Raw genomic sequence first — 23,095 nt, forward strand, 5'->3', positions numbered from 1 at the left:
CACGTTTCTGTTTTTATTTCTGGTAGTTTTAGTTTCATCATTTTATCCATCCTTAGTGAGTTGGTTGAATAAAAGTTTTTAATGGTGAACTTCATTTTGTTAAACTCTTGTATATTTGAGAGAAGTTGTCTATTCCATACACAACATCTTGCTGTTCAGATAACAGTGCTGGACGTGTGCCTTCATCTATTATTTTAAAATTAAGGCCTAATCAGGCACGTATGATAACTGAAGCGTAACTCTTTAGATATTTGTTTTTCTCTTTGAGAACAGTGTCCCAACTTAGTATTTATATATATATATATAAATTACTAGTTTTATTAATAATATCCAGAAGCAAGTATAATTTTCCATGGCCAAACTTCACTCATACTGAAAGCACAACACAAAAAAAGCATCTAGCAGTAAGATTTAGATGGCCTAATATTGTAATTAAAATTTTCCAAGTAAAAAGATGCTGGCATCATTTCATTGTTTTAGGTAACTCAGACAACAGTATGAATTATTAAATCATTAAATTAAATCAATGACTTATATAAATGCTGACTATATTGTAGTTCTCTGAAAACTGTCAGAATGCATCTGACTGGGACAGTGAAGTCATTGTCACAGACTCCTAACATACCCAAAATATCACAAAGCTCAAGTTAAAGATCACAGATTAGACACATTTGAACTTTCAAAGACATTCTCAATATTATGAGGATAGGTTTGCTTAAAAGATACAACCATTTTCAATTCCTAGCCTCCCAGCCCTTCAAAAGTTTTCTGCTTGACAGACTGGACATTTTAAACATAAATTTCCTCTAAATAAAAATGTCTCCAATACCTGTTTGCTGGAGCAATCCTGGTGCGAGTTGCAGATTTTAACCTTGATAACTGCCTTCATTTGTGGATAAACTGTCATGATGGGTGCGTTTTTTCAAGCCCACATGCAGAACACCACACAGGAGAGCAATGTGAAATAAAGATAAATTTATTGAAAAACACTGCTGGCAGGAATAGTTGGCTCGGGTCGGGTCCAGGGAGAGAGGCTGGTTCAGGGAATCAAACAGTTCACTAGAGAAGCAGAGGGAGGTGATGAGTTCAGGTTTGTAGGAAATGACAACGTTAAAGTGAAGGGGCAGATCTTACTTGTGATCGGCAGGTTAGAGAAGTGGGAGGGTAACTGCAGCGTCCGGGGGTTTGTTCTCAGAGGTTCCAGGTGGTCGTCTTGTCTGACCGCGGGGATCCAGGAGGCAACGGGAGTACGTCGGAGGGCGGACAGGTAGGCTCAGGATCAGCGGATGAAGAGGAGCCAGGAGGAAAACACCTGGAGGCAGGAGAAGCAACGAAGAAAAACTTTCACTAAGAGTGGGTCAACAAGGCAAAAACAGAAGCAAGCTTCTAGGGGCTCAGAGGTACCGTGACTGGCTAACACTCAGGCGCCGAAGGACTGGCAGTCAGCTCCTCTTGAACCTCACACTGATGAGCCAAACCCGCATCAGGTGTGGGATGACGTCATCCACGCCCTCCGACGGATGGTAAAGGCGCCATCTAGTGGTGGAGGAAAAAGAGTGCAGGAACAAAACTCCACAAAGGAGCTAAAAGACCCCGGAACATGACATAAACAGACACCTGTATGCTGAAACTCAGCAGCAGTTTGTACTGGATACGTTTACTAGCTCAGAATTCCTTGCCTGAGTAACAAGGCTAATCTTTTCAGGTGATGCAGCTAAGTATCAACTTAAAGCATTAGAGGGAATAATGCTGTAATGTCCAATGCCACAGCTTCTGCTCATATAAACAGACTATGTGAGACAAACTTTGTCCTGTATGGTAGCAAAACCAACGAGAGAAAAGACTGACTGTTCTAAAAAAAAAAAACTTCACTTGTTCCTTTTAGCTAGAAGATTATTTAATTTTTTTCTATAAAGGGGCCTCACATCCCCTACATAATCACAAGTGTATCTTTACTTAAGTCTTTAATGGTGGATATAACATATCTCCAAAAATATTCTAAAGCTGTTGTTTACAATTTGTGTTAAATAAAGTGTATGCTATTCAATTCAGACTTTAAGACACACATACAATTACAAAATAGAGAACAAAAGTAGAGAAACAAAACAGCCAAAATTGAATCAGTTATTGATAAGAATAAACACAAGCAGTGTGAGCCAATGTCAAGCAGAAAATGACTTTACTGCTATTATCACAAGAAAGAGACTACATATTTATATTTGCTAACATATGTTAAAGCAAGAAAGCTTCAACTGCTCAAGTCAACACTGCAAAATATTACTGTACATGAGCACTAGTTAATAGTATTCTGGCTTGCCTATTATTTCTGTGCACTTTATAATCGACTAATCTGACCTCATTGTTGGTCAGATTACAGAGTTAAAATCTTCTTAAAATAACTTCTGCTTAGAGAGTTAAGTTGCATCACAAAGCAGAGTACTACTGCGTAATCAGCTAATGTGATGGGACACGTACATTTTGCTACTCAATAAAACAGTTTTGTCTATAAACTGAAATGATTTTTATAATCCTCTATTAATCATGGTTTGGTTTTTACTCTGATAGACTTTTAAAAGACTAATCAGCAAGCTGAGAAAATATACACTTAACGCTAGAAACTGTCAACATCATTTTATGAATAGTGGCAGACAATGTTGTATTCAAACTTTATGGGCAACAGTTTACTGTTTTAAGATAGTAAAGAGAGTAGGGGTGTACTGCGGTGGCGCGGGGGTAAAGCATGTAGACCTTAGTCCCTGACGCGGCCGTCACAGGCTTGAGTCCCAGCCTGATGACCTATGCCACATGTCTTCCCTCTCTCATTACCCACTTTCCTGTCTGACCACTCTCAAATAAAAATCACTAGAATCAATAAAACCTTTAAAAAAAATGATATCATAGAGAAATGCTACCCAAATCCGCTTTTTTTCCCCCACATATGACCTATATCCTGCTTTTTACTGAATGGCCCTGTTAAGTTGCACAAAATTCGAGACCAAACTTCAGCTTTAAGAGAGAAAAAACACCGCTTTAATTAACATTTGCAAATGGAGAAAACATACAAAGCTCACATCTCAGTGAGAATCGGATGAGTTCTGACTTGGGGCTGAACGTCCCCTCATTTACATAGGATACATCACACATTACTTAGTCACACCCCCTGGCTCAAGTGTCAGGCAAAAATCTATACGTTACTTATCTGTAAGTTTCAGTCGAGCAGGGTTGCATACACATTCACAGCTCAACTCTAGGCGTTTATCCAAAAAGGCCTCTTTGCTGATGGCTAAACAGATACTAGTAACTGAACTTCTACAAACTAGGCTTATCACCTTAGCCATGTCTCACATTTCTAACTGCTGAACACCCTGTTCTTCATTTATTTGAGGAGGGTCAGAAGAGCATATGTCCTGTTGAGCTACAACTGAGTGCAAACCTTTAATAAAAACATCATAAAGTGTACATTCAAATTTATTTAAACATTGTTACTAAATTTTTCCTTTCCAGCCCAATTACGATCTTTTAACCCAAAAACACAAATCAAATCTGTGCCACTTAAACATCCAGTTGTTTTCAAGCATTTGCTGTTTGAACAGTCGTGTCACATTTTATTTGGTTTTTAATCATTGATGTGAGACATGCATCATAATTCTGCCAGAGATGGTAAATCAGAATGTAAACAATGACTGAAAATTATAATCATGAATTTATTAAGAAGTCTGTGTCACTGGAGTGCATCAAGTTTTGAATGAAAAGATAAGAAATAATTTAATTGCATTACAGATAATCAAAAGTAAAAATGGCACATTTAATCAGTATATTCAAATCGTGTTTGTATCATAATGGTCATAATTTTGTTGTGTGTTTTTTGGACGCTTTTATCTTATGAACTATCATTCACCAGTTAGATATCATGTGGCATCTATTCCACATTTCTGACGCTAAGGTAACATATATACACATAACTTATACATAATTGTGTTATGCTACTGCTCCCCCACATTATATTGTCTCAGGCTGACATGCTCTTTGCCATCACCAACATTCTCAGAGGCAAAATATCTTCCACCCATTCTCCATTTGACTGTAGCATACTGCGCCATAAATTTGCTTCAGTTGTTGTTGAATCCATCCAAGCAACTTCCATTCCATAACTCTTTCCTGAACAGACAAAAACAGAAGTGATTAGATGAGATAGACACTTTACTTTCTCTCATAATATCACCATTTGAGCTGGTAACCTGCTTAGTTTGTGCTCAGTGACGAGCCTTCTGTCTTTAAAAAATATTTTTAGACAGCTGCTTTCCATTTTCCACTCCGTTTGGACTTACAATAGAGCTGACTTTTTATGGACAGGTTTTTTTTTTTTTTTTGTATTTTTTTATGACCATGTGAGTGACCATGGCTTAGAACAAAGGAGATGGGTAAGCCAGGCTGTGCTTGTGAATGATAGATGGGGCAACTCTAGGAACGTAACTACCAAAGAAAACTCTGCAGCATCAAGTAATGCTGTATACCGAGTGTTTACACAAATGCTAGTGATAAAATTTGCATTTCCTCGCCTCTCTAATGGTACAGCTTGTGATGTCATTCAAACCGTCACCAGCAGACTCTAAACACAGCATCTCCTGGCCCTTCCTCTGAGGAAGGCAGGCCCTTCCTGTGCCTGTCTTCCTGTTCTCCATTCTTCCCACATTCACTCAGTATTTGACCTGCCACACCAGACAATAAAATGCTGGACTTATTATATACCGACACCAAGGAGACCTCCTCTGGGGGGGCTCAGCTCACAATCTGGTATATCTCCTGACTGTGTATAAACCCCTTGTACACAGACAATTCAGAAGACTCTGAAGCAAAGTATTCTCTTTGCTTCAGAAGACTCACATACTCCCTCCAATATCACTCCCTATCCCTTTCAGGGCTTCAAGTTAAGAAGCAGCTGTAAAAAAAAAAAAAAGAAAAAAAAATCAAGGTGCTAAGGTTGCAGATCTGGATGTCATCAGCTGTGCAAACTATTATCTGGTGTTATAGTACACATGTTCAACAATAAACTGAAGCTGGGGAAGATGCCACAATTGTGGAAGACCTGTCTGGATGAAGACTAAATATATCAAGGACCTCAGAAGCAACAAGTCGGCAGCAATTCAATGCTCATACACATACACACACACACATACTGTATATACTGTATATATAGATATATACAGTGCCTTGCGAAAGTATACAGCGCCTTTGAACTTTTCAACTTTTTGTCACTTTTCAGGCTTCAAACATAAAGATGTAAAATTTTAAACTTTAACAAATAAAAAACTGCAAAGTGGGGCGTGTAATATTATTCGGCCCCTTTACTTCAGTGCAGCAAACTCCTTCCAGAAGTTCAGTTTGGATCTCTGACTGAGCCAATGTTGTCCTAAATGACTGATTATAATAAATAGAATCCACCTGTGTGTAATCATGTCCCCGTATAAATGCAGCTACTCTGTGATCATCTCAGGTTGTGTTTAAAGTGCAGAGAGCATCATGAAGACCAAGGAACACCAGGCAGGTCCGAGATGCTGTTGTGGAGAAGTTTAAAGCTGGATTTGGATACAAAAAGGTTTCCCAAGCTTTAAACATCTCAAGGAGCACTGAGCAAGCGATCAGATTGAAATGAAAGGTATTGTGGCCATTTATGTAAAAGTTTTGTAGTTTATAATTTCTACCAATTTTGTTTTGTTTTTTGGGTAGTTGGAATATATTTAAGTTAATTTATCAAAATTTGTAATTAATTTTTATATTTGGAATTGTTTAGTTTGCGTTGTTAATTGTTAGACCCTCCCACCAATTTGAGTAATTAAGAACACACCGGGTGCTTGGTGCTGGGTGGATTGTTTGGTGGATGTCTGGTGTGGACGGGAGGTTTGGTAGAATGATTTTTTGACCACTTGAACACTTATTTACACTTATTTACACTTGTTTACACCTTCAAATATTAAATTGAGATTATTTTTCATTTCAACTAAGTTACAAGACCTTTTTTGGTAATTATTTTATTTCTACTGCGAAAGTGCGTACAAATCCAAAACCACCTGTTACCACCCACAGCCTTTTTGGAATTTTTGGCTTTTTTGGAACAGAAGGCTGCGACATTTAAGTCAAAAAATCTTTTTTTTTTTTTTTTGGACTGGCTTGGAACGTTTGGATGATCGAACTTGGAGGACTGAAACTTCACGTAATGGACTTGGAGAAGACGCACAAAGTTCGTGAGTAAATGCGGTGCTTTGCTGGAAAGAGCAGAGACTGAACTGCAAAGTGAAAAGTTTGTTTTGGACAATTTTCTTTTGGATTTGGAGAAACGAAATTTTGTTGAAAATGGATGAACAAGATGAAGGATTTCAAAAGGAAAAAGAACTCTTTAATTTAATTAAAAGGCGCAGAGCCAAACTCAGCGTGCTGACAAGAAAAAGAAATGACATTCATGCTTTAATTGATGCTGGAGAATCAAAATCCTCCATAGAGGAGCATATGAAAACGTTTAATAATTATTTAGCGGAGTTTATGGACTTGCAATCTTCAGTTCAAAGACTGCTTAGCGATGAAGAAAAAGAAACTGATCACGGCGATTGGTACGAACCAAAGCTATCAATTTTAAAGAGTTCTTGGATGACATCGAAAATTGGATGGATGGTGATCCAGATGCACAGAGGAGCGAAGTATGTTCAGCATTGGACGTTGAATCAAAGGCGGCATCTCATGACCGTAACGTTGAGCCGGATGACAGCGTCTCACAGACTGCGCAACAAACGGTCGGCAAAGACTCTGAAAGGCTATCTGGGTCCGCAGCTAAACCAGTCAACACGGCGCCCAGTATAGTGAGTAAAGCTTCTAGTTCGCGGAGTAAAAGTTCCCGTGCGGCTTCAATGGCGCTGATGGAAGCCGAGGAGGAAAGAGCCGCTCTGAAAGCGGAGGTACGCTGCAAGAAAAAAATGCGCTTGAGCTGGAAGAACTTCAGTTAAAAACAAGAAAAGAAGCATTGGTTTTGAGAACCAAGCTGGTGAAGGTGGATGCAAAGATGAAAATCTACAACTCTACGCAAGATCAGAAAAGTCATGTTTCCAGCTCTGGTGTCATAAATCAGGATGCATCAGTTTCTGCGACATCTACTGAGTTCATACCCGCTGCTACAGCTCAAAAGGCTCCAAGAACACAGAAACGATTGTCTACTCTTGTACCTTTGCCAATGCCCCAAGATACACCTATTAATGAAACATTAAAAGTGAAACCAGAAGGGGAAAGCCCAAGACAAATATCTTCTCAGGTTGATGTTCATAGTAGTGCATTAACAGAGATTATGATGAAGCAGAATGAAATCACTGAGATGCTTGTAAAACAACAAAGACTGTCACTCCTGCCATCTGTAGAAATCCCTGTTTTTAGTGGAGATCCTTTGCATTTTAGGTCCTTTCTTAAGGCATTTGAGCAAGGACTAGAAACTAAGACAGATAACATGCAGGACAAGCTTTATTACTTAGAGCAGTTTACCACAGGTCAGCCTAGAGCTTTAGTGAGAAGTTGTATGCACGAGTCCACAAACTGCTTATCTGGAAGCAAAAAGACAGCTTGAGTGGAACTTTGGTAACAGAGCAAAAATAACATCTGCATTTATAGACAAAGCTCTGAATTGGTCAGTTTTAAAGTCTGATGATGCTGCAGCTTTAAGAGCTTATACATTCTTTTTAAGAAGTTGTTTCAACACAATGGATGAAGCTGGGTTTATTGAAGAGCTTGAAAACTCAAACAATATGAGAATTCTTGTTTCAAAGTTGCCTTTTAGACTTTGTGACAAATGGCGACTAATTGTGGTTGACATAGCAGAAAAGTATGATCGTAGAGCAAGGTTTAAAGATCTTCTTGATTTTCTGGAAAAACAAACAAAAGCTGCATTAGATCCTGTTTATGGAGAAGGTCAAACTGCAAAAGAAAAAATGGCTTTAAAACCATCAAAGGTTCCTTTTAAAACTAAAAGCAGCAGTTTTGCCACTTCTGTTGCTGTGGTTTCTAAACAGAACAATGACAAACAGGTCCAGTTTAACCATGAGGTTACAAAGCTGGTTCAAGCTCGGTGCTTATTTTGTGATGGAAATCATTGCATGGAAAAATGCGACTCATTCAAGCAGAAAGCCAACAAAGAAAAGGTGACATTCCTTAAAAGTAAAGGTTTATGCTTTGGTTGCTTACAGAAGGGACATATGAGTAAGAACTGTCCACGTCTAACATGCCTCACCTATAATAAAAGTCACCCTACTGTTCTGCATATTGAACCAACAGAGCAGCAGTACCAAGCAGTTAAGGCTGAGGATAAAGAGTCACCAATTTCAAATGCTCTTGTATCTTTGAATGTTGGTAGCTACACTGGGGTCGGGTCTAATGAGTGTGTTCTGTCAGTCGTCCCAGTAAAAGTAAAGTTGGAAAAGGGGACAAAGATTGTGGAGACTTATGCCTTTCTAGATCCAGGCAGCTCTGCAACATTTTGTACAGAGGCTTTGATGATGCAATTAAATGCACCTGGAAAGAAAGTGGAAATCATGCTAAAAACCATGGGTCAGGAAAAACCTGCAAGTACAGTAGCTATAGATTATCTGGTTTGGAAGTAGCTGCTTTAAAAGAAAATGAGTACTTGAAGTTGCCTGATGTTTATACTCAACAGTCCATTCCTGTCACTAAAGAAAACATCCCTAAAGAAGAAGACTTAAGAAAATGGTCTTATCTAAAAGTTGTTGAGTTAACACCAATAGATGCTGGCATTGGGCTGCTCATTGGTGTAAATTCTCCCAAAGCATTGGAACCTTGGAAAATAGTTAACAGTGAAGGTAGTGGGCCTTATGCTGTGCTAACATGCCTTGGTTGGGTTGTTAATGGTCCACTCAATCAGGGTAGTGAAGAAAATGGACATGTTGCTGGTTCTATTCAGGTGAACCATATCTCTATAAGCAGTTTGGAAGAAATGCTGGTCAGTCAGTATAATCAGGATTTTATGGCGCACAAGTGCAATGAGTGAACTGAAATGTCTGTAGAAGACAAACAGTTCATGGATATCATGTCAGAGTCAGCGGTGCTTAAAGATGGTCATTATTACCTGAAGTTACCCTTTCGTAATCCTGAAGTAAAAATGCCCAACAACAAACAGGTAGCCCAGCAGAGGGCGCAAAGTCTGTTAAAACGATTTCAGAAGGATAAGTTATTCTTTGAAGAGTACAAAGAAGTTATGCATAACGTTGGTGTGGAAGGGCATTCAGAAATCGTACCACAAGATCAAATGGAACATGAGGAAGGAAAGGTGTGGTATGTACCTCATCATGGGGTCTACCACCCCCGTAAGAAAACACTGCGGGTTGTTTATGATTGTACTGGAATGTTTGCTGGAACATCACTGAACAAAGAGCTGTTACAGGGACCAGATTTGACTAGCACCTTATTAGGTGTGCTCATTCGTTTTCGGCAAGGTCCAATAGCCCTTATGACAGACATTAAAGGGATGTTCCACCAAGTCAGAGTTGCTCAGGAACATGTAAATTACTTACGTTTTCTCTGGTGGCCCCACGGTGACATCACAAAAGAGCTTGTTGAGCATAGAATGTTGGTCCATATTTTTGGTGCAGTCTCTTCCCCTAGTTGTGCCACATATGCACTTTTAAAGACTGCTGATGACAACCAACATCTGTACCCAGAAGAGGTTATTAATACAATCAGACACAGCTTCTATGTAGATGACTGTCTTAGGTCTGTACAGACAGTTGAGCAGGCCATTTCTCTTTATCAACAGCTCACTGAGGTGTGTGCCAAGGGGGCATTTAGGCTCAATAAATGGGTGTGTAGTGAGCGCTCTGTCCTCTCGCAGATCCCTGAGGAAAACAGAGCAACAGGTGTAAGGATGCTAGATCTTAGCCGGGACCAGCTTCCCACTGAAAGAGCCCTGAGGGTGCAATGAGATGTTGACCAGGATGTTTTCACCTTTAGCATTGTAAACAAGCACAAACCACTAACAAGACGCGGTATCTTGTCCATTGTCAGCTCTATTTATGACCCTTTGGGTTTCTTAGCTCCAGTTGTTCTCCCTGCTAAACAGATTCTTCAACATTTATGTAAACTGAAGTTTGGCTGGGATGAGACAATTCCACCAGAAATGGCACAAGTTTGGAAAAAATGGATCAAAGATTTAGTTCTTCTTGACAACTTTAGTGTCAGAAGATGCATCACACCCAAAGGATTTGGGGAAATAAGAAGTGCACAACTGCATCACTTTTGGGATGCCAGTGAAACTGGGATTGGTGCTGTGTCTTATCTTAGGCTAGCTAATAGCAAACAGGAAGTGTGTGTTTTCTTTGTTATTGGTAAAGCAAGGGTAGTACCATTAAAACAAATCACTATACCACGACTTGAACTTGCTGCTGCAGTTTTAGCTGTGCGTCTGGACAAAATGCTGTTAGTTCAACTTGGACTCAATCTGAGTGAATCAGTCTTCTGGTCTGACAGCACAACCGTCCTGCAGTACATTGCAAACACAACGACACGGTTCAAAACTTATGTAGCTAATAGAGTGTCCATCATTCGTGATCTGACAAAGATTACTCAGTGGAGATACATCAGCTCAAAGTTGAATCCAGCTGATGCAGCCTCTCGAGGCATGAAGGTTGGCTCTTTTTTAAAGTCTTCCACCTGGATCAGTGGGCCAGAATTCCTCACAAAACCTGAGATCCAATGGCCAGCAGTGATTAAAGAATTACCTGTCCATTTGGAAACTGATCCAGAGGTTAAAGATCAAGTCCTGACATGTGCAGCTGTGCTGGAAGAAGTGTGTCTCACCACCAAGCTGCTAATGTACTTTTCCAGTTGGACAAAGCTAAAAAGATGTGTAGCATGGCTCCTGAAACTAAAAGAAATGCTATGAACAAAGAAGTTGCTAACTGCACACTGTGGAAATCAAATGTGTGATAAACAGGACAATAAAACAGATGTTCAGCTCACTACTGATGATCTGTCCAAGGCAGAGAAGCCATAGTGAGAGCTGTGCAGAGAAAACATTATGGCAATGAAATGGCCGCCCTGAGCTCTGGTGCAGTGAAGAAGTCAAGTCATCTGTACAAGCTTGATCCTGTTGTTAATGATGGTGTGTTGAGAGTGGGAGGCAGACTGAGCAAAGCAGCATTACCTGAAGAAACAAAACATCCTGCAATATTGCCTAAAGGAAGCCATGTTTCAAAGCTCATTCTTCAACATATCCATGAAAAGGTTGGACACAGAGGAAGAAATCACATGCTTTCTACCCTTCGACAACAGTACTGGATCCCTCATGCTAATTCAGCAGCCAGAAAGATCATCAGAGACTGTATGGTGTGTCAAAGGCAACGACAAAAGCCAGGTGAGGAAAAAATGTCAGATCTTCCTGTTGACAGAATCTCAACTGATCTTCCACCATTTACTTATGTTGGTGCTGATTACTTTGGACCAATAGAAGTGAAGAGAGGGAGAACTATTGTAAAAAGATATGGAGTTCTCTTCACATGCCTAACCTGTCGTGCAGTTCACCTTGAGCTGGCACATTCTCTCGACACAGATTCCTGCATAAACGCCATCGGGAGATTAATCTGCCGCAGAGGACAAGTCAAGGAAATTCGGTCGGACAACGGAACCAACTTTGTCAGCTCAAATCGTGAGTTGAAGCAAGCCATGTTAGAGCTAAAGCAAAATCCAAAAATGCTTAGCACAAGATGGCATAAAGTGGACTTTTAACCCTCCTTATGGAGCCCATCATGGTGGTGTATGGGAGCGCCTGGTGCAGGAAAGAAAGAAAATACTGTGCTCCATCACAAACCAGCAAGTACTAGATGATGAAGGCTTGCACACAGTTTTATGTGAAGTGGAGGCTATATTAAATGATCGCCCGATTACAACCAGCTACAGACAGCTGGTTCACGAGCTGGACCAGTATCAGTACAGAGAGCTTCGCCTGGTGGTCTTGGACATCCGCAACACATACGCGGTGCTGTTTGACATCATTAACAAGAACTACGACAAGATTAAGAAGCCCAGAGGAGATGGGAAAGCTCTCATCTACTGAGATCCCAATGAAGATCCCAATGATTTAGAGGCTCTTACTCCAAATCATTTGCTCCAGTTAAAAGGTAAGCCTGTGCTGCCACCAGGTTTGTTCAAAAAGGAGGACCTGTACATGCGGAGACGTTGGAGGCAAGCCCAATACATTGTGGACCTGTTCTGGAAACGGTGGGTGAAAGAATATCTCCCTATGTTGCAAGAGCGACGGAAATGGAACAAGACTCGCAGGAACTTTGCCACTGATAATGTGGTGCTTGTTGTTGACGAGGCTGCACCAAGAAATTCTTGGCCTATTGGACGCATCACAGAAACCATGGCAGATGCAAATGGATTGGTTCGACGTGTTCGAGTCAAGACGAGAACAAATGAGCTGGAGAAGCTGATCAACAAGATATGTCTCCTGCTGGAGGCTGTGTAGAGACGACAACAAATGTTTGTCTCCAACTGAGCTAAGTTCTGGAACCTCTGGCTCTACATTTACACTGATACTCATTTACTGAGTATTTTGGGTAGTTGGAATATATTTAATTTAATTTAGAATCAAAATTTGTAATTAATTTTTATATTTGGAATTGTTTAGTTTACGTTGTTAATTGTTAGACCCTCCCACCAATTTGAGTAATTAAGAACACACATTTTTTGACCACTTGAACACTTATTTACACTTGTTTACACCTTCAAACATTAAATTGAGATTATTTTTCATTTCAACTAAGTTACAAGACCTTTTTTGGTAATTATTTTATTTCTACTGCGAAAGTGCGTACAAATCCAAAACCACCTGTTACCACCCACAGCCTTTTTGGAATTTTTGGCTTTTTTGGAACAGAAGGCTGCGACAAAAGGAGTATCAGACCAAATCCACCAAGACCTGACTGTCCCTCTAAACTTTCATCTGGAACAAGGAGAAGAAAGATCAGAGATGCAGCCAAGAGGCCCATGATCACTCTGGATGAACTGCAGAGATCTACAGCTGAGGTGGGAGAGTCTGTCCATAGGACAACAATCAGTGGTACACTGCACAAATCTGGCCTTTATGGAAGAGTGGGAAGAAGAAAGCCATTTCTCAAAGATATCCATAAAAACTTTGCCACAAACTTTAAAGGTTGCTCTGGTCAGATGAAACCAAAATCCAACTTTTTGGCAACCATGCAAAACGATACGTTTGGTGTAAAAGCAACACAGCTCATCACCCTGAACACACCATCCCCACTGTCATACATGGTGGTGGCAGCATCATGGTTTGGGCCTGCTTTTCTTCAGCAGGGACAGGGAAGATGGTTAAAATTGATGGGAAGATCAATGGAGCCGAATACAGAACCATTCTGGAAGAAAATCTGTTGGAGTCTGCAAAAGACCTGAGACTGGGAGGAAGATTTATCTTCCAACAAGACAAGGATCCCAAACATAAAGCAAAATCTACAATGGAGTGGTTAACAAATAAACATATCCAGGTGTTAGAATGGCCAAGTCAAAGTCCAGACCTGAATCATATACTGTATGTATATATACATATATAAACACACATACTCATACACTCCTACACACATATATACATATATAGCAATGGCTTATATGTCATGTCCCAATAAGGATCAGGATCAGTTAAAATGGTAAGTATAGAAACGGTGGATTAAAATACAACCTGTCCCCGGTCCAAGCCTTACACCACCTATGAAGTGGTTTTGCAGCCGATTATTATCCCATACTGTTATCTCTGCACAGGTCTCTCCAAGGTCCTCCGATAGGAAACCATCATACATCATGGTGTGGTTGAACAAAGGATTGGCTGTTCTTTTTACCACCCGTGTCTTCTGTTGGTTTTTCCGACTTGTGTCTGGAAGTACAGTGCTGTAGTAGCACATAAGTAGTATGAGTCATTTTTAAATGTGAATAACAGGAAATCACTGACATGGAATCAAAAATAACTTAAAAAAACTTTAGATTACATCAAGTATAGCAACATCTACAAAAGACTTTCTAATTTTCACCATAATTTTTGTTAGATTTATTGTATGTCAACAGGAATGACTACAGTCTGCTATCATCGTCATGTAATGTTAATTCAGATATTAAAAACCATAAGTCCTCAATAGGTAGCAAAACAGTTTAGAAATGTATGTCGTACCACTTTAAGAAGGGGTTGATAATTACTCCTCTGACTGGAAGAAGATCCTTGCAGTCTTTCACCCAAATCAGCAGCTCCCCAGCCTTTGCTCTTTTATTTCCCTTACCTATAGATGGAACAAAAGCTAATTTTTTCACTTAATTTTAAGTCAGAAAATTAATACAAGAAAATATCTGCTAGTTTATAACTGCTCACCCTTGATTGTCTGTGGCACAAATTTCAGGGCCACTCTCATCTTTCCACCATTTTCTTTTAGGTTTGATGGAATCTGTCTAAATATTTCTGCTGGGACCTGAAGGATGCAGTTGAGGTCAGTTAGGTGTAATCACTGCTGCAATTCACCTATGAAGACAGTAGCAGTTACCTTGGCTTTTAATGCATATTCATTTATCTCCATGTTGTCAAAGTCCCATTCAGACAAATCCAAGTCTATATCACCCAGGAAGCTGTTCCGCCCAAAAAGGTCATTGTGCCACACTGAGACGTTCAAGTTCTGTTTTTTCAACTCTTCGAGACTGATTTTAAACTATGAAAAAACAACAACAAAGTCAAGTGTGGAGGAAAAAGTTGAGCAATTCATCTATTGTTACATAATAGCTGGTAATTATGAGTACTCAGTGATATCTGTAATGCTGTCAGGTATTTGTTTTGCCTATCACAGCAGTCCAGCACATTTGGTAATTTGTATAAACACAAGAAACCATTCAATTTCAAAAGCTGCATCTACCAAAGACTAAAACACAAGTATTAGGTTTTGTCAACCAAGTAATCCAGCTTCCTTACTAAACGAGAAAATAATCATCATGCTGCCACACCACACCTACAGGCTCCAAACCTGTTCCATTTATGAATAATGAAGGCCTCCGTACTCACTGAAACCTTCAAAGCAGCAGAACTTTTTCTATATCCTTCTGTAAGGTAAGGTAGATTTTTATTTCATGCTTGGTATTTCTGATTTGACAATCACCATCAACTGTGGGACCTTTTATAGACATGTGTGCCTTTCCAAATCAAGTCCATCAAGTCAACTGAATTTACCACAGGTGGACTCCAGCTTAGTTCTACAAACATCTCAAGGATGATAAGTGGAAACAGCTTTGTTTTGAGCTTCAGGGCAAAGGCTAGAAATAGTAAAATTTTTTGCAAAAAACTCAAACTTTTTTCCACATTGTCGTAATGGGATATTTTTGTGTAAAAGTTTGAAGAAATACATTAATTTAATACAGTTTGGTATACGACTGTTATATAACGGTGTATATAAAAAGTTAAGCCCTGTGAATACTTTCTAGATGCACTGTACAAGCCTGGGGCAAGAATTCAATAAAAGTGTGAAAACCGTGTGCTGTCATCCGCCTTTGATGACAGTACACATCAAATGGTGTTTCGAGCATTTAAAAGGTAAGAATAAAACGTGGAAGGGTCTCACCTTGAGAACTTCATTGTATGTTGGATGAAATGTCTTCTTTTTAACAGTGGTTTTTCTCTTGCCCAATCGTGTATTATCAGGAACAAGGTAGCACTTCACGTACCTGGAAATATTTGGACAGAAATAAAGGGTTAGCATTATCTAAAAAATATGGCTGGAATAGGCCCTTTGATTTTTGTCACATATTTTATTCTGTCACATTAAAATGGAACTTCACTGAGAAAACTTACAAGTCATAATTCTTTTTGGTTTCAGTAACAGCCAATCCACTGCACTTTACCACAAAGACCTGAAATTCTTCAATCTTTTGGATGTAGTTCACAGCAAACTGAATGCTTCCTTGGACTTCCTGGTCCAAAGGGTAAATGGTGCTTATGCTGCTGCTCATCTTGATCATTCATGAAATGTCATAAAAAAAGAATTTAAATTTATTTATGGTTCTGCATTCAATTGCAAAAGGCAAATATTGTCACCTCCCTACAATAACGGTCTAAATCATTTTTTGACAAAAGTGACTTTGAAAGAAATTTTTTTTTTAAATTAATCATTACCTCTTTCTTTCTGAAAGATGCTTTAGGCAAAAAAAATCACTTTTGGCAAAAAAAAGAAAAAAGACAGGCCATTATATTAGGAAGATGACGATATGTCAAATGTACGCAAGACATTTTCAGACATTGTTAAAAGTGGACAGGACAAGGCTAGGTAAAGCGATACACTTACAAAATATGTATGGTTTAAAGTGCCATTGACATGAAAAAAAAACACTTACATGACTTTCATTCGATGAAAGACTACTACAGTAGATACCAGTTATTAACTGAATGAACCTGAATGCTATTTCCAACCATCATATTCAGTTCCTCCTACTGGCTATGCAGTGAGTCTACGACTACTTTAACTCAGGTGACAGTGCTAATAGTTTTGGTGTTCTGCCAACTTTGAAAGCTTGCAGCTTTGAATAAATTTAATTTCTCATAATACATTACAAAGACAGTTTCAAACAGTTAACTGGCTTCCTAGAAATACAAAATTCTAATGAATTCACTTGACAGATGTTTCTTTCCATGTGTTTGTTCCTGTCAATAATTAACAATTAGATTCAACATTTTGAAAATCCCATTCCATCCTCAACACCCATAATATGTTGACAATTCAGTAAGCCATAGACATACAGATGACATGGAGGCCATTGCTGAGGACAGACTGGAATTGGAACTGCTGGCATTTATCCTGTTAACCAAGGTGCTTCTTGATGGGCTGTCATAATCTGTCTGATAGTGTCAACAAGTAGAAAGAAACAAATGGAAAATAATAAATACAACACAAGGGTAGAGACAAAATGTCAGGACGCTTAGTATGAAGATATGTAACATTTAGACCAAACTTCTCTGGGCTAGCAAATGCAACTCTAATACAGATGTAAAACAAAGAACAGTATACCTCTGTGCAGAGATCATCAAACAGAAGTCATTTCTAAGTTATTTACCTTTTGTTGCTGAAGACTGAACACAGAAAAACGGCTTTTCATGGTAGTGGAGTCGGAAAGAACCTGAACTAATGATGGAGGGAAGTGAACAGAAGACATGGGTGACTTTTAATCTCAGCGAATAACAAATATCTCATCAGTACATAAAGTATTCTACAGGTTAAAATTACACTTTAGACCAGGTCATGGAAACACCTTTTTATCATAATCCACAAGTAGTTCAATTTCAAACTTGAAATTATTTTTGGGTTCTTTCTACTCTTTAGTAGAAACTAAGCACTAAAACTAAGACAATAAAAATGTAATTTTTTGTTGACTTCCAGGTTGCTGTCCAACAACAAAGAACAATGGTTCAACAATAATACATATTTTTTTCTGTTACTTGTTTCTGAGGTGAAATTTTCCAAACTCTTAGATGAAGATATGATTCTTGAGGATAATCGTGCCAGCGATGATGTGATAGGGTTTTCAGCACAGCCTAAAAAACAAGAAAAATAACTTTTATCAAACATTTCAGCAGAATCTGCTCACTCAAACTCACTGAACACTTTCCTTCCACTCAACTGCCCATAAGTACAGTTGGTCATAGCACTCTGAAATATCAGACCACAAAATTTGACCATTTGATTTTGCTTTTAGAAACATGTATTAATAAAACCAAGAAATTAGTGGCTGCTTGATCAGAAATACAAAGCATTTTGACTGGCGAGCTGTTCAGAATGTACCCCGCCTCTCACCCATTGACCGCTGGAGCCAAGCACCAGCACCCCTTGGGACCCCGCTAAGGATAAGCATGTAAGTATTTTGTGTCAATGGAACTTTAAACTGTAGGTATTTCTCTTTTTAGTGTTAAAAAGTTATGAGCAAAATTGTAAAAATTATTTGAGTTTCATTTTCTATAAAGTTTGTTTGGATTCTAATCAAAAAGGAAGATTTTCACATTCTTGGTTGATTCAGCTGACCATGACATGTTTATCAATCTATTTGGTTTAAAAACAATTGTAATGTCTTCATCAGAGTTAGTGTTTTATTGCACTTTGTTTTGTTGTTTGTGGAGACTTCTTCCTTAGTCTCATTGCTGATATTGGTTTACTTTTCATCTCTCACCCCTCACCACCTCCTCATCCCCACCCTTCAAACCACAAGCTTCTTCTGCTTATTTATTTATCTTTAAATAAACCATCAATTATACCCTCCTAGTTTTTTGTATCTTAATCCCCTGGACATTTATTGTTACACCCCCACCCAAGGGAGGAAATCCCATTTCATTATTGGAGGGACGATAAAAAGGGACGTATTTCTTAAGAGCAATTTTGGGGGGGGATCGGCAAAGTTACGGTGAAATGTCGCAAAAAATGTGTTTTAAAAAGTTTTTAATGTGCTGCAGAACCAAAAATGACTAGTAAGTGGTAACGCACACCAAATTTGTTCTCAGTAAACAAACTTTTGAGACCTATAAAAATCAAACTAAAATTTAAATGTTTAGATGCGAGTTTGGTTCATTGTCACTGATCTCATCTCTGCTACACCTTTACAAAAGCACAAAGGTTTTTCTAGAAAAATGTTCAGATTTTACTTTGTGATTGTAAAGGCTCTATGTTGAAGACAGTAGAAATAGAGACAGCTTTCTTTGTTTTTACTGCCAGCTGCTCTGCTCTTTTGCCCCTCAGCTCCCACACACCGAGCCGTCGGCCATTCTCAACATTCAGCCCCTCCCTCCAGTTTCAAACTCTTCTCATTAACATAGGGGTTAGAGAGCTAAATATGATCAAGATAATTGCTACCTTTGACAGAAATAAAGTTTAAGTTTATCAAAGCAGTGTAATCAGTTTTGCTAGTTTTGATTTCCATGAGGGCTGCACAGTGGAGTATTTGGTAGCACTGTTGCCTTGCAGGAAGAAGGTCCTGGGTTTTAATCCTGGCTCTATCTGCATGGAGTCCCCATGTTTTCTCAGGGTTTTGGGTTTTTTTTGCTTGTGCTGCAGAGCCACAGCTAGCTCTTCACTTCAGATGGCTCTAATATAGCCTGTGCCGTTCCGCAGCTCTATTGTTGCTCCTCCTACATTATCTTTATTTTTTTCTTAGATGAATGGTGGATTTATTTTGTTCTTAGTTTCTTTTGCCTTTTCATATTGATATTGTTTAAATAAAAAGGTTTCTTTTATGATTTATTTGGGGGAACCAACCTACACTTTTCCAAGATTGGGGAGGTCCAAACCCCTCCAAGTCCCCTGAGATTTCCACCCATGCCCCCACATGTACCCCATGACTGCCTTGGGGACATAACACCCTTGCATTTTTTCCCTGTCATGTTTCAACTCACTCATATTGATTGAAGTGCCGTCTGTGGTTGTAGAACTGGACTGTATGATAGACTGAAAATCAATATTGTCACCTTCCTGAAATAATGGCCCAAGTAATTTTTCTTTTTGGCAAAAAAAGAAAAGGTAATTTTTACATACTGCCACATCTTTCAGCTGAGAAAACAATTCCTCAGCTGACATGGATCGGAGGTTGTAGTTTCTTTAAATGAAGTGTTGTTGTGTGTTATACATTTTATTGATTTGGCCTCAGTGGAAAATGAGGCCAAATCATTATTTTCTTTGTCTATATTAAAACTTTTATCTGAAGCAAATTTGTAGCACATTTCTTCGTAGCCTCTCAGAGTAAAAATCCCCTGCTCCTCCTATTGAGAGGTTTGCACTTGGTTGTTTTCTTCTTCTTGAAAAACTTTGCTGGTAATTATGTTTTGATGAAAGATCTTGTGATGCTACTTTTGAACTGCCATACAGCAACGGTTTACTTTGTGAGGACGTCTCAAGAGAGTAAATGTTGTGCTGGAGTGTCCAGTCTCTGGCTTCAGAACTGCAGTGACAATCCTCTTCAGACTTTATGTGCTCTTGAACAGGCTTATCTGGGTCATGTGCAGCCAAAACAAACGTGGGCAGGACTGTAACTAGTGGGTCTGGAAAGGATTGTTCTGATACAACTGCAAAAAAAAAAAAGGATTACGTTTAAGATTTGATTTCTAAACAATAGTTAATATTGCGTCCTGTTAGGTCTGAGTGTGGAATTGGCAAACTCAGACAAATAGAGAAATAGACTTGGATCATTTGACTGTTATCATGATTCTTTGTTCTTGGGTTTTGTTTATTTCTGTGTTTCTGATCCTCTTTAGTTTAATCAGTTATGTTCTAGTTCACTTTAGTCCAGCCCTTCTTGGTCATCTGAGTTTATGTTACTTTATTATTTTTGGTTCGATCTCATCCCTGTTTTCCTTTAGTTCAGCTTCTTGTGGTGTTTTCCAGTTATGTTTATTTTTTATTTTTGTACCCCTCCAGGGGGTCTTTTGTGGGCTCTAGTGTCCCTTATATGACAGTAGGCTGACAGGAAACAGGAAAGGAGAGGGGGGAAGACATGCGGCAAATATCGTCGAACCAGCGACGGCCGCGTCGAGGACTGAAGGCCTCCAAATATGGGTCGCGCTAACCACTACGCCACCACGGCATGCCCCGTTACTCTAGTTTCATTAGCTTTCATTTCATTAGGTCCATACATGGGCTGTGCTTTACCCTGAGCCACAGGGTAAAGCACCATGGTGTTTTCACACCATGAACCCCCCTCTGCAGGTTCATGATGGGAATTTTGTTGAAAATGTAGATAATTTTGGTGGCATTTGTAAAGATACACAACAAAAAATTAACAGAAAAAATTTGAAGTATTTAGTCTAGGGGGGAAAAAAATCAGAAAGTCAGACTTTCTACTTGTTATTCATTAATTTACAGATGTCAGTTTTAAACTAAATTTTTGATTAGCAAGTTAAGCACTTAATTTGAAGCTAATTTAGTTTGCTTATTAAATATTTTCTTTTGTAGCTAAACATTTAGTTTGTAAACTAAATATTTAATGGCAATTAAATATTTAGTTTAAAACCATTACATTTATAAATGAATGAGAAACATGGTGAAAATATCTCTGAAAAATGATCCCCTATTTTTTACATTTTATAACTGGCTAAATACCTCAAATAGTCACTATTAATTTTTGACTGTATAACTTTACAAGTGGCATCCCATATACTTCAAAGTATTTCTACAATATAATAAATCAACAGAAACATTTTTAACATTGCACAAAAATGCAAAATAACTGACTTGAAGACCAAACTAAAATTCTTAATAAAAAGATCTATAAAGCACAGCAGTTGCAGAGAGAACGTAAAAACAGATCACACAGGATTATCTAAATACGAGTGTTTAAGGGCACACATGTTATCAATATGTGCTGATGACTAGTTTGAAACAAAAATTCTCACCAGTAAAGATTGGGTGTTGATCAGCTTCATGCTCCAGAAGATTGGGTTTAGATGTGCCTTTGAGTTCTCCGTCCTGTAAATCTACTTGGCTTTGTTGGAGCAATAAGCTGCATGTGCTACTATCAGTATGGCACTTAAGGTAATTTGGACATTCTGCTCCAGGGTGTTTAATGTCTAGTAGTTTTTTTTCTTCAAGATATTCCCCATCTTTTCTTTCCAAAACACTCTCAGGAACAGAGCTTAAATCCAACTTTCTGCTCTCTGACCATTTTTTGATGGCTAGGTTAATTTGACTTTGTGGGCTTGGGTGATGCAATACGGACTCTGTGTTAGTAGCAGACAACATGTTCCCAGATTGCACCAGTTGGTCATGAGAACCAGTACATCTTCCACTTGACCCATGTCCATTAAAAAAACAGTCCTGTGTTCTCATGCTGACTTGATTATTTGGACTCTTCAGAACTGGACTGGATACACTCAGAATAATTGTTCTGTCAACTCTATTTATCTTAGAGTTAATGACATTGAAAATGCAGCTTTCAGGTGATAATGTGGTCTCTGCAAGAAGTAAAAACAATATAAGTAAAAATATGGTTGATGTATTTTTGTTATTAGATGTTTAAAAATTCCTTCTATTCCCACAAACCCTAGACAAACGCTCTCTAGAGTGTGTTTACACTCTAGAGTGTAAACACACTCTAGAGTAGTCCACCACTGACTTTTCCCTTCATGGTTGCATGTTTGTCTAATGCAAGTAACTTGACATGTGTTTGATTTCCTTAGACTTTACTTTGTCTTCTTCCCCTATGCTAAAAATAAACTCAAAGAGGAAACCGTATATAGAATTTAAGTATTCCAATTTTTGTACAAACAAAAGGTAACTGTTGTTTGGATGTATAGTTTAAATCCAGCAAAATTACTGGATTCATTCCCAATAAGTTTTTTTTTTTACAGTGATATAATTACTTGCATATCATTACACATCGTCAGTTGTTTACATACTGTTGCCTGTGGCAAGAAACTCCTGATTTACCAGTCTGTTATTTTTGAGCATGTTCTCTCTGGGTTCTCTGTACTCTAACTTCCTCCCAAATATCAAAAATATGCATCTAATGATAACTTCTGGTTCTTTTGCACATACGCATTCTCTCCTATGGGGGTTTGATAATTTGTTCTTGATGCATCTGTATAGTAATGTCCCAGTACCCCCAACACCAGCATCAAGTACTTGTACTCATACTCAAAATCAAGCCATTATGTCAAACCACTGTTTTGCTGGATTTTCCTCCTGGGCTGCGCTGCAACTTAAAGGCTAAGCCACACTTCATACCAGGTGTTGGTGATAACACACTGAAAATTTTTTTCTGATTCTCCAAACAAAAGAAAGAGAAAAAATCAGAAGAACAGCATAGTTAGAATCCAGGAAGAAGCAAAAACGGATGTAGTTTGGTGCAGAGGTCGCAGTAGACTTTTTTTGTCATCATTTTAACTAATGGTGTCAAAAAAATCATCTCAATCTATTTTTACCCATCAATTTTTAAAATGATAATGGCATCTGATTGCATTTCATTTTCATTATGTTTAATCAATATTCAACAAGCTGAACAGATAATCCACATTGTGTCATAAAGATGAATACATTTAACT

General features: G+C 38.5%; 1 protein-coding gene across 5 annotated transcripts in view; it reads right to left on the reverse strand.

Annotated features, from left to right (window-relative positions):
• Positions 1–955: 955 nt before the first annotated feature.
• sytl2a (synaptotagmin-like 2a) overlaps positions 956–23,095 on the reverse strand; it is a 34,916-nt gene continuing 12,776 nt past the window's right edge. For 2 of the 5 annotated variants that reach the window (XM_032575780.1, XM_032575777.1), the window contains 12 exons: positions 21,449–22,006; positions 17,516–17,611; positions 17,134–17,201; positions 16,820–16,918; positions 15,878–16,035; positions 15,648–15,750; positions 14,586–14,747; positions 14,417–14,513; positions 14,222–14,327; positions 13,739–13,944; positions 1,405–4,158; positions 956–1,312 (listed from right to left, as the gene is read on the reverse strand). In XM_032575780.1, the coding sequence (XP_032431671.1) occupies positions 4,010–4,158; positions 13,739–13,944; positions 14,222–14,327; positions 14,417–14,513; positions 14,586–14,747; positions 15,648–15,750; positions 15,878–16,035; positions 16,820–16,918; positions 17,134–17,201; positions 17,516–17,611; positions 21,449–22,006 (1,802 nt within the window). In that variant the 3' untranslated portion in view covers positions 956–1,312; positions 1,405–4,009. Of the gene's footprint in view, positions 4,159–13,738; positions 13,945–14,221; positions 14,328–14,416; positions 14,514–14,585; positions 14,748–15,647; positions 15,751–15,877; positions 16,036–16,819; positions 17,084–17,133; positions 17,202–17,515; positions 17,612–21,448; positions 22,007–23,095 lie in introns of those variants that run through there. The other 3 variants (XM_032575778.1, XM_032575779.1, XM_032575782.1) reach the window with 3 other exon arrangements.

Source organism: Xiphophorus hellerii, chromosome 11 (assembly GCF_003331165.1).
Source record: "Xiphophorus hellerii strain 12219 chromosome 11, Xiphophorus_hellerii-4.1, whole genome shotgun sequence".
NCBI lineage: Eukaryota > Metazoa > Chordata > Actinopteri > Cyprinodontiformes > Poeciliidae > Xiphophorus > Xiphophorus hellerii.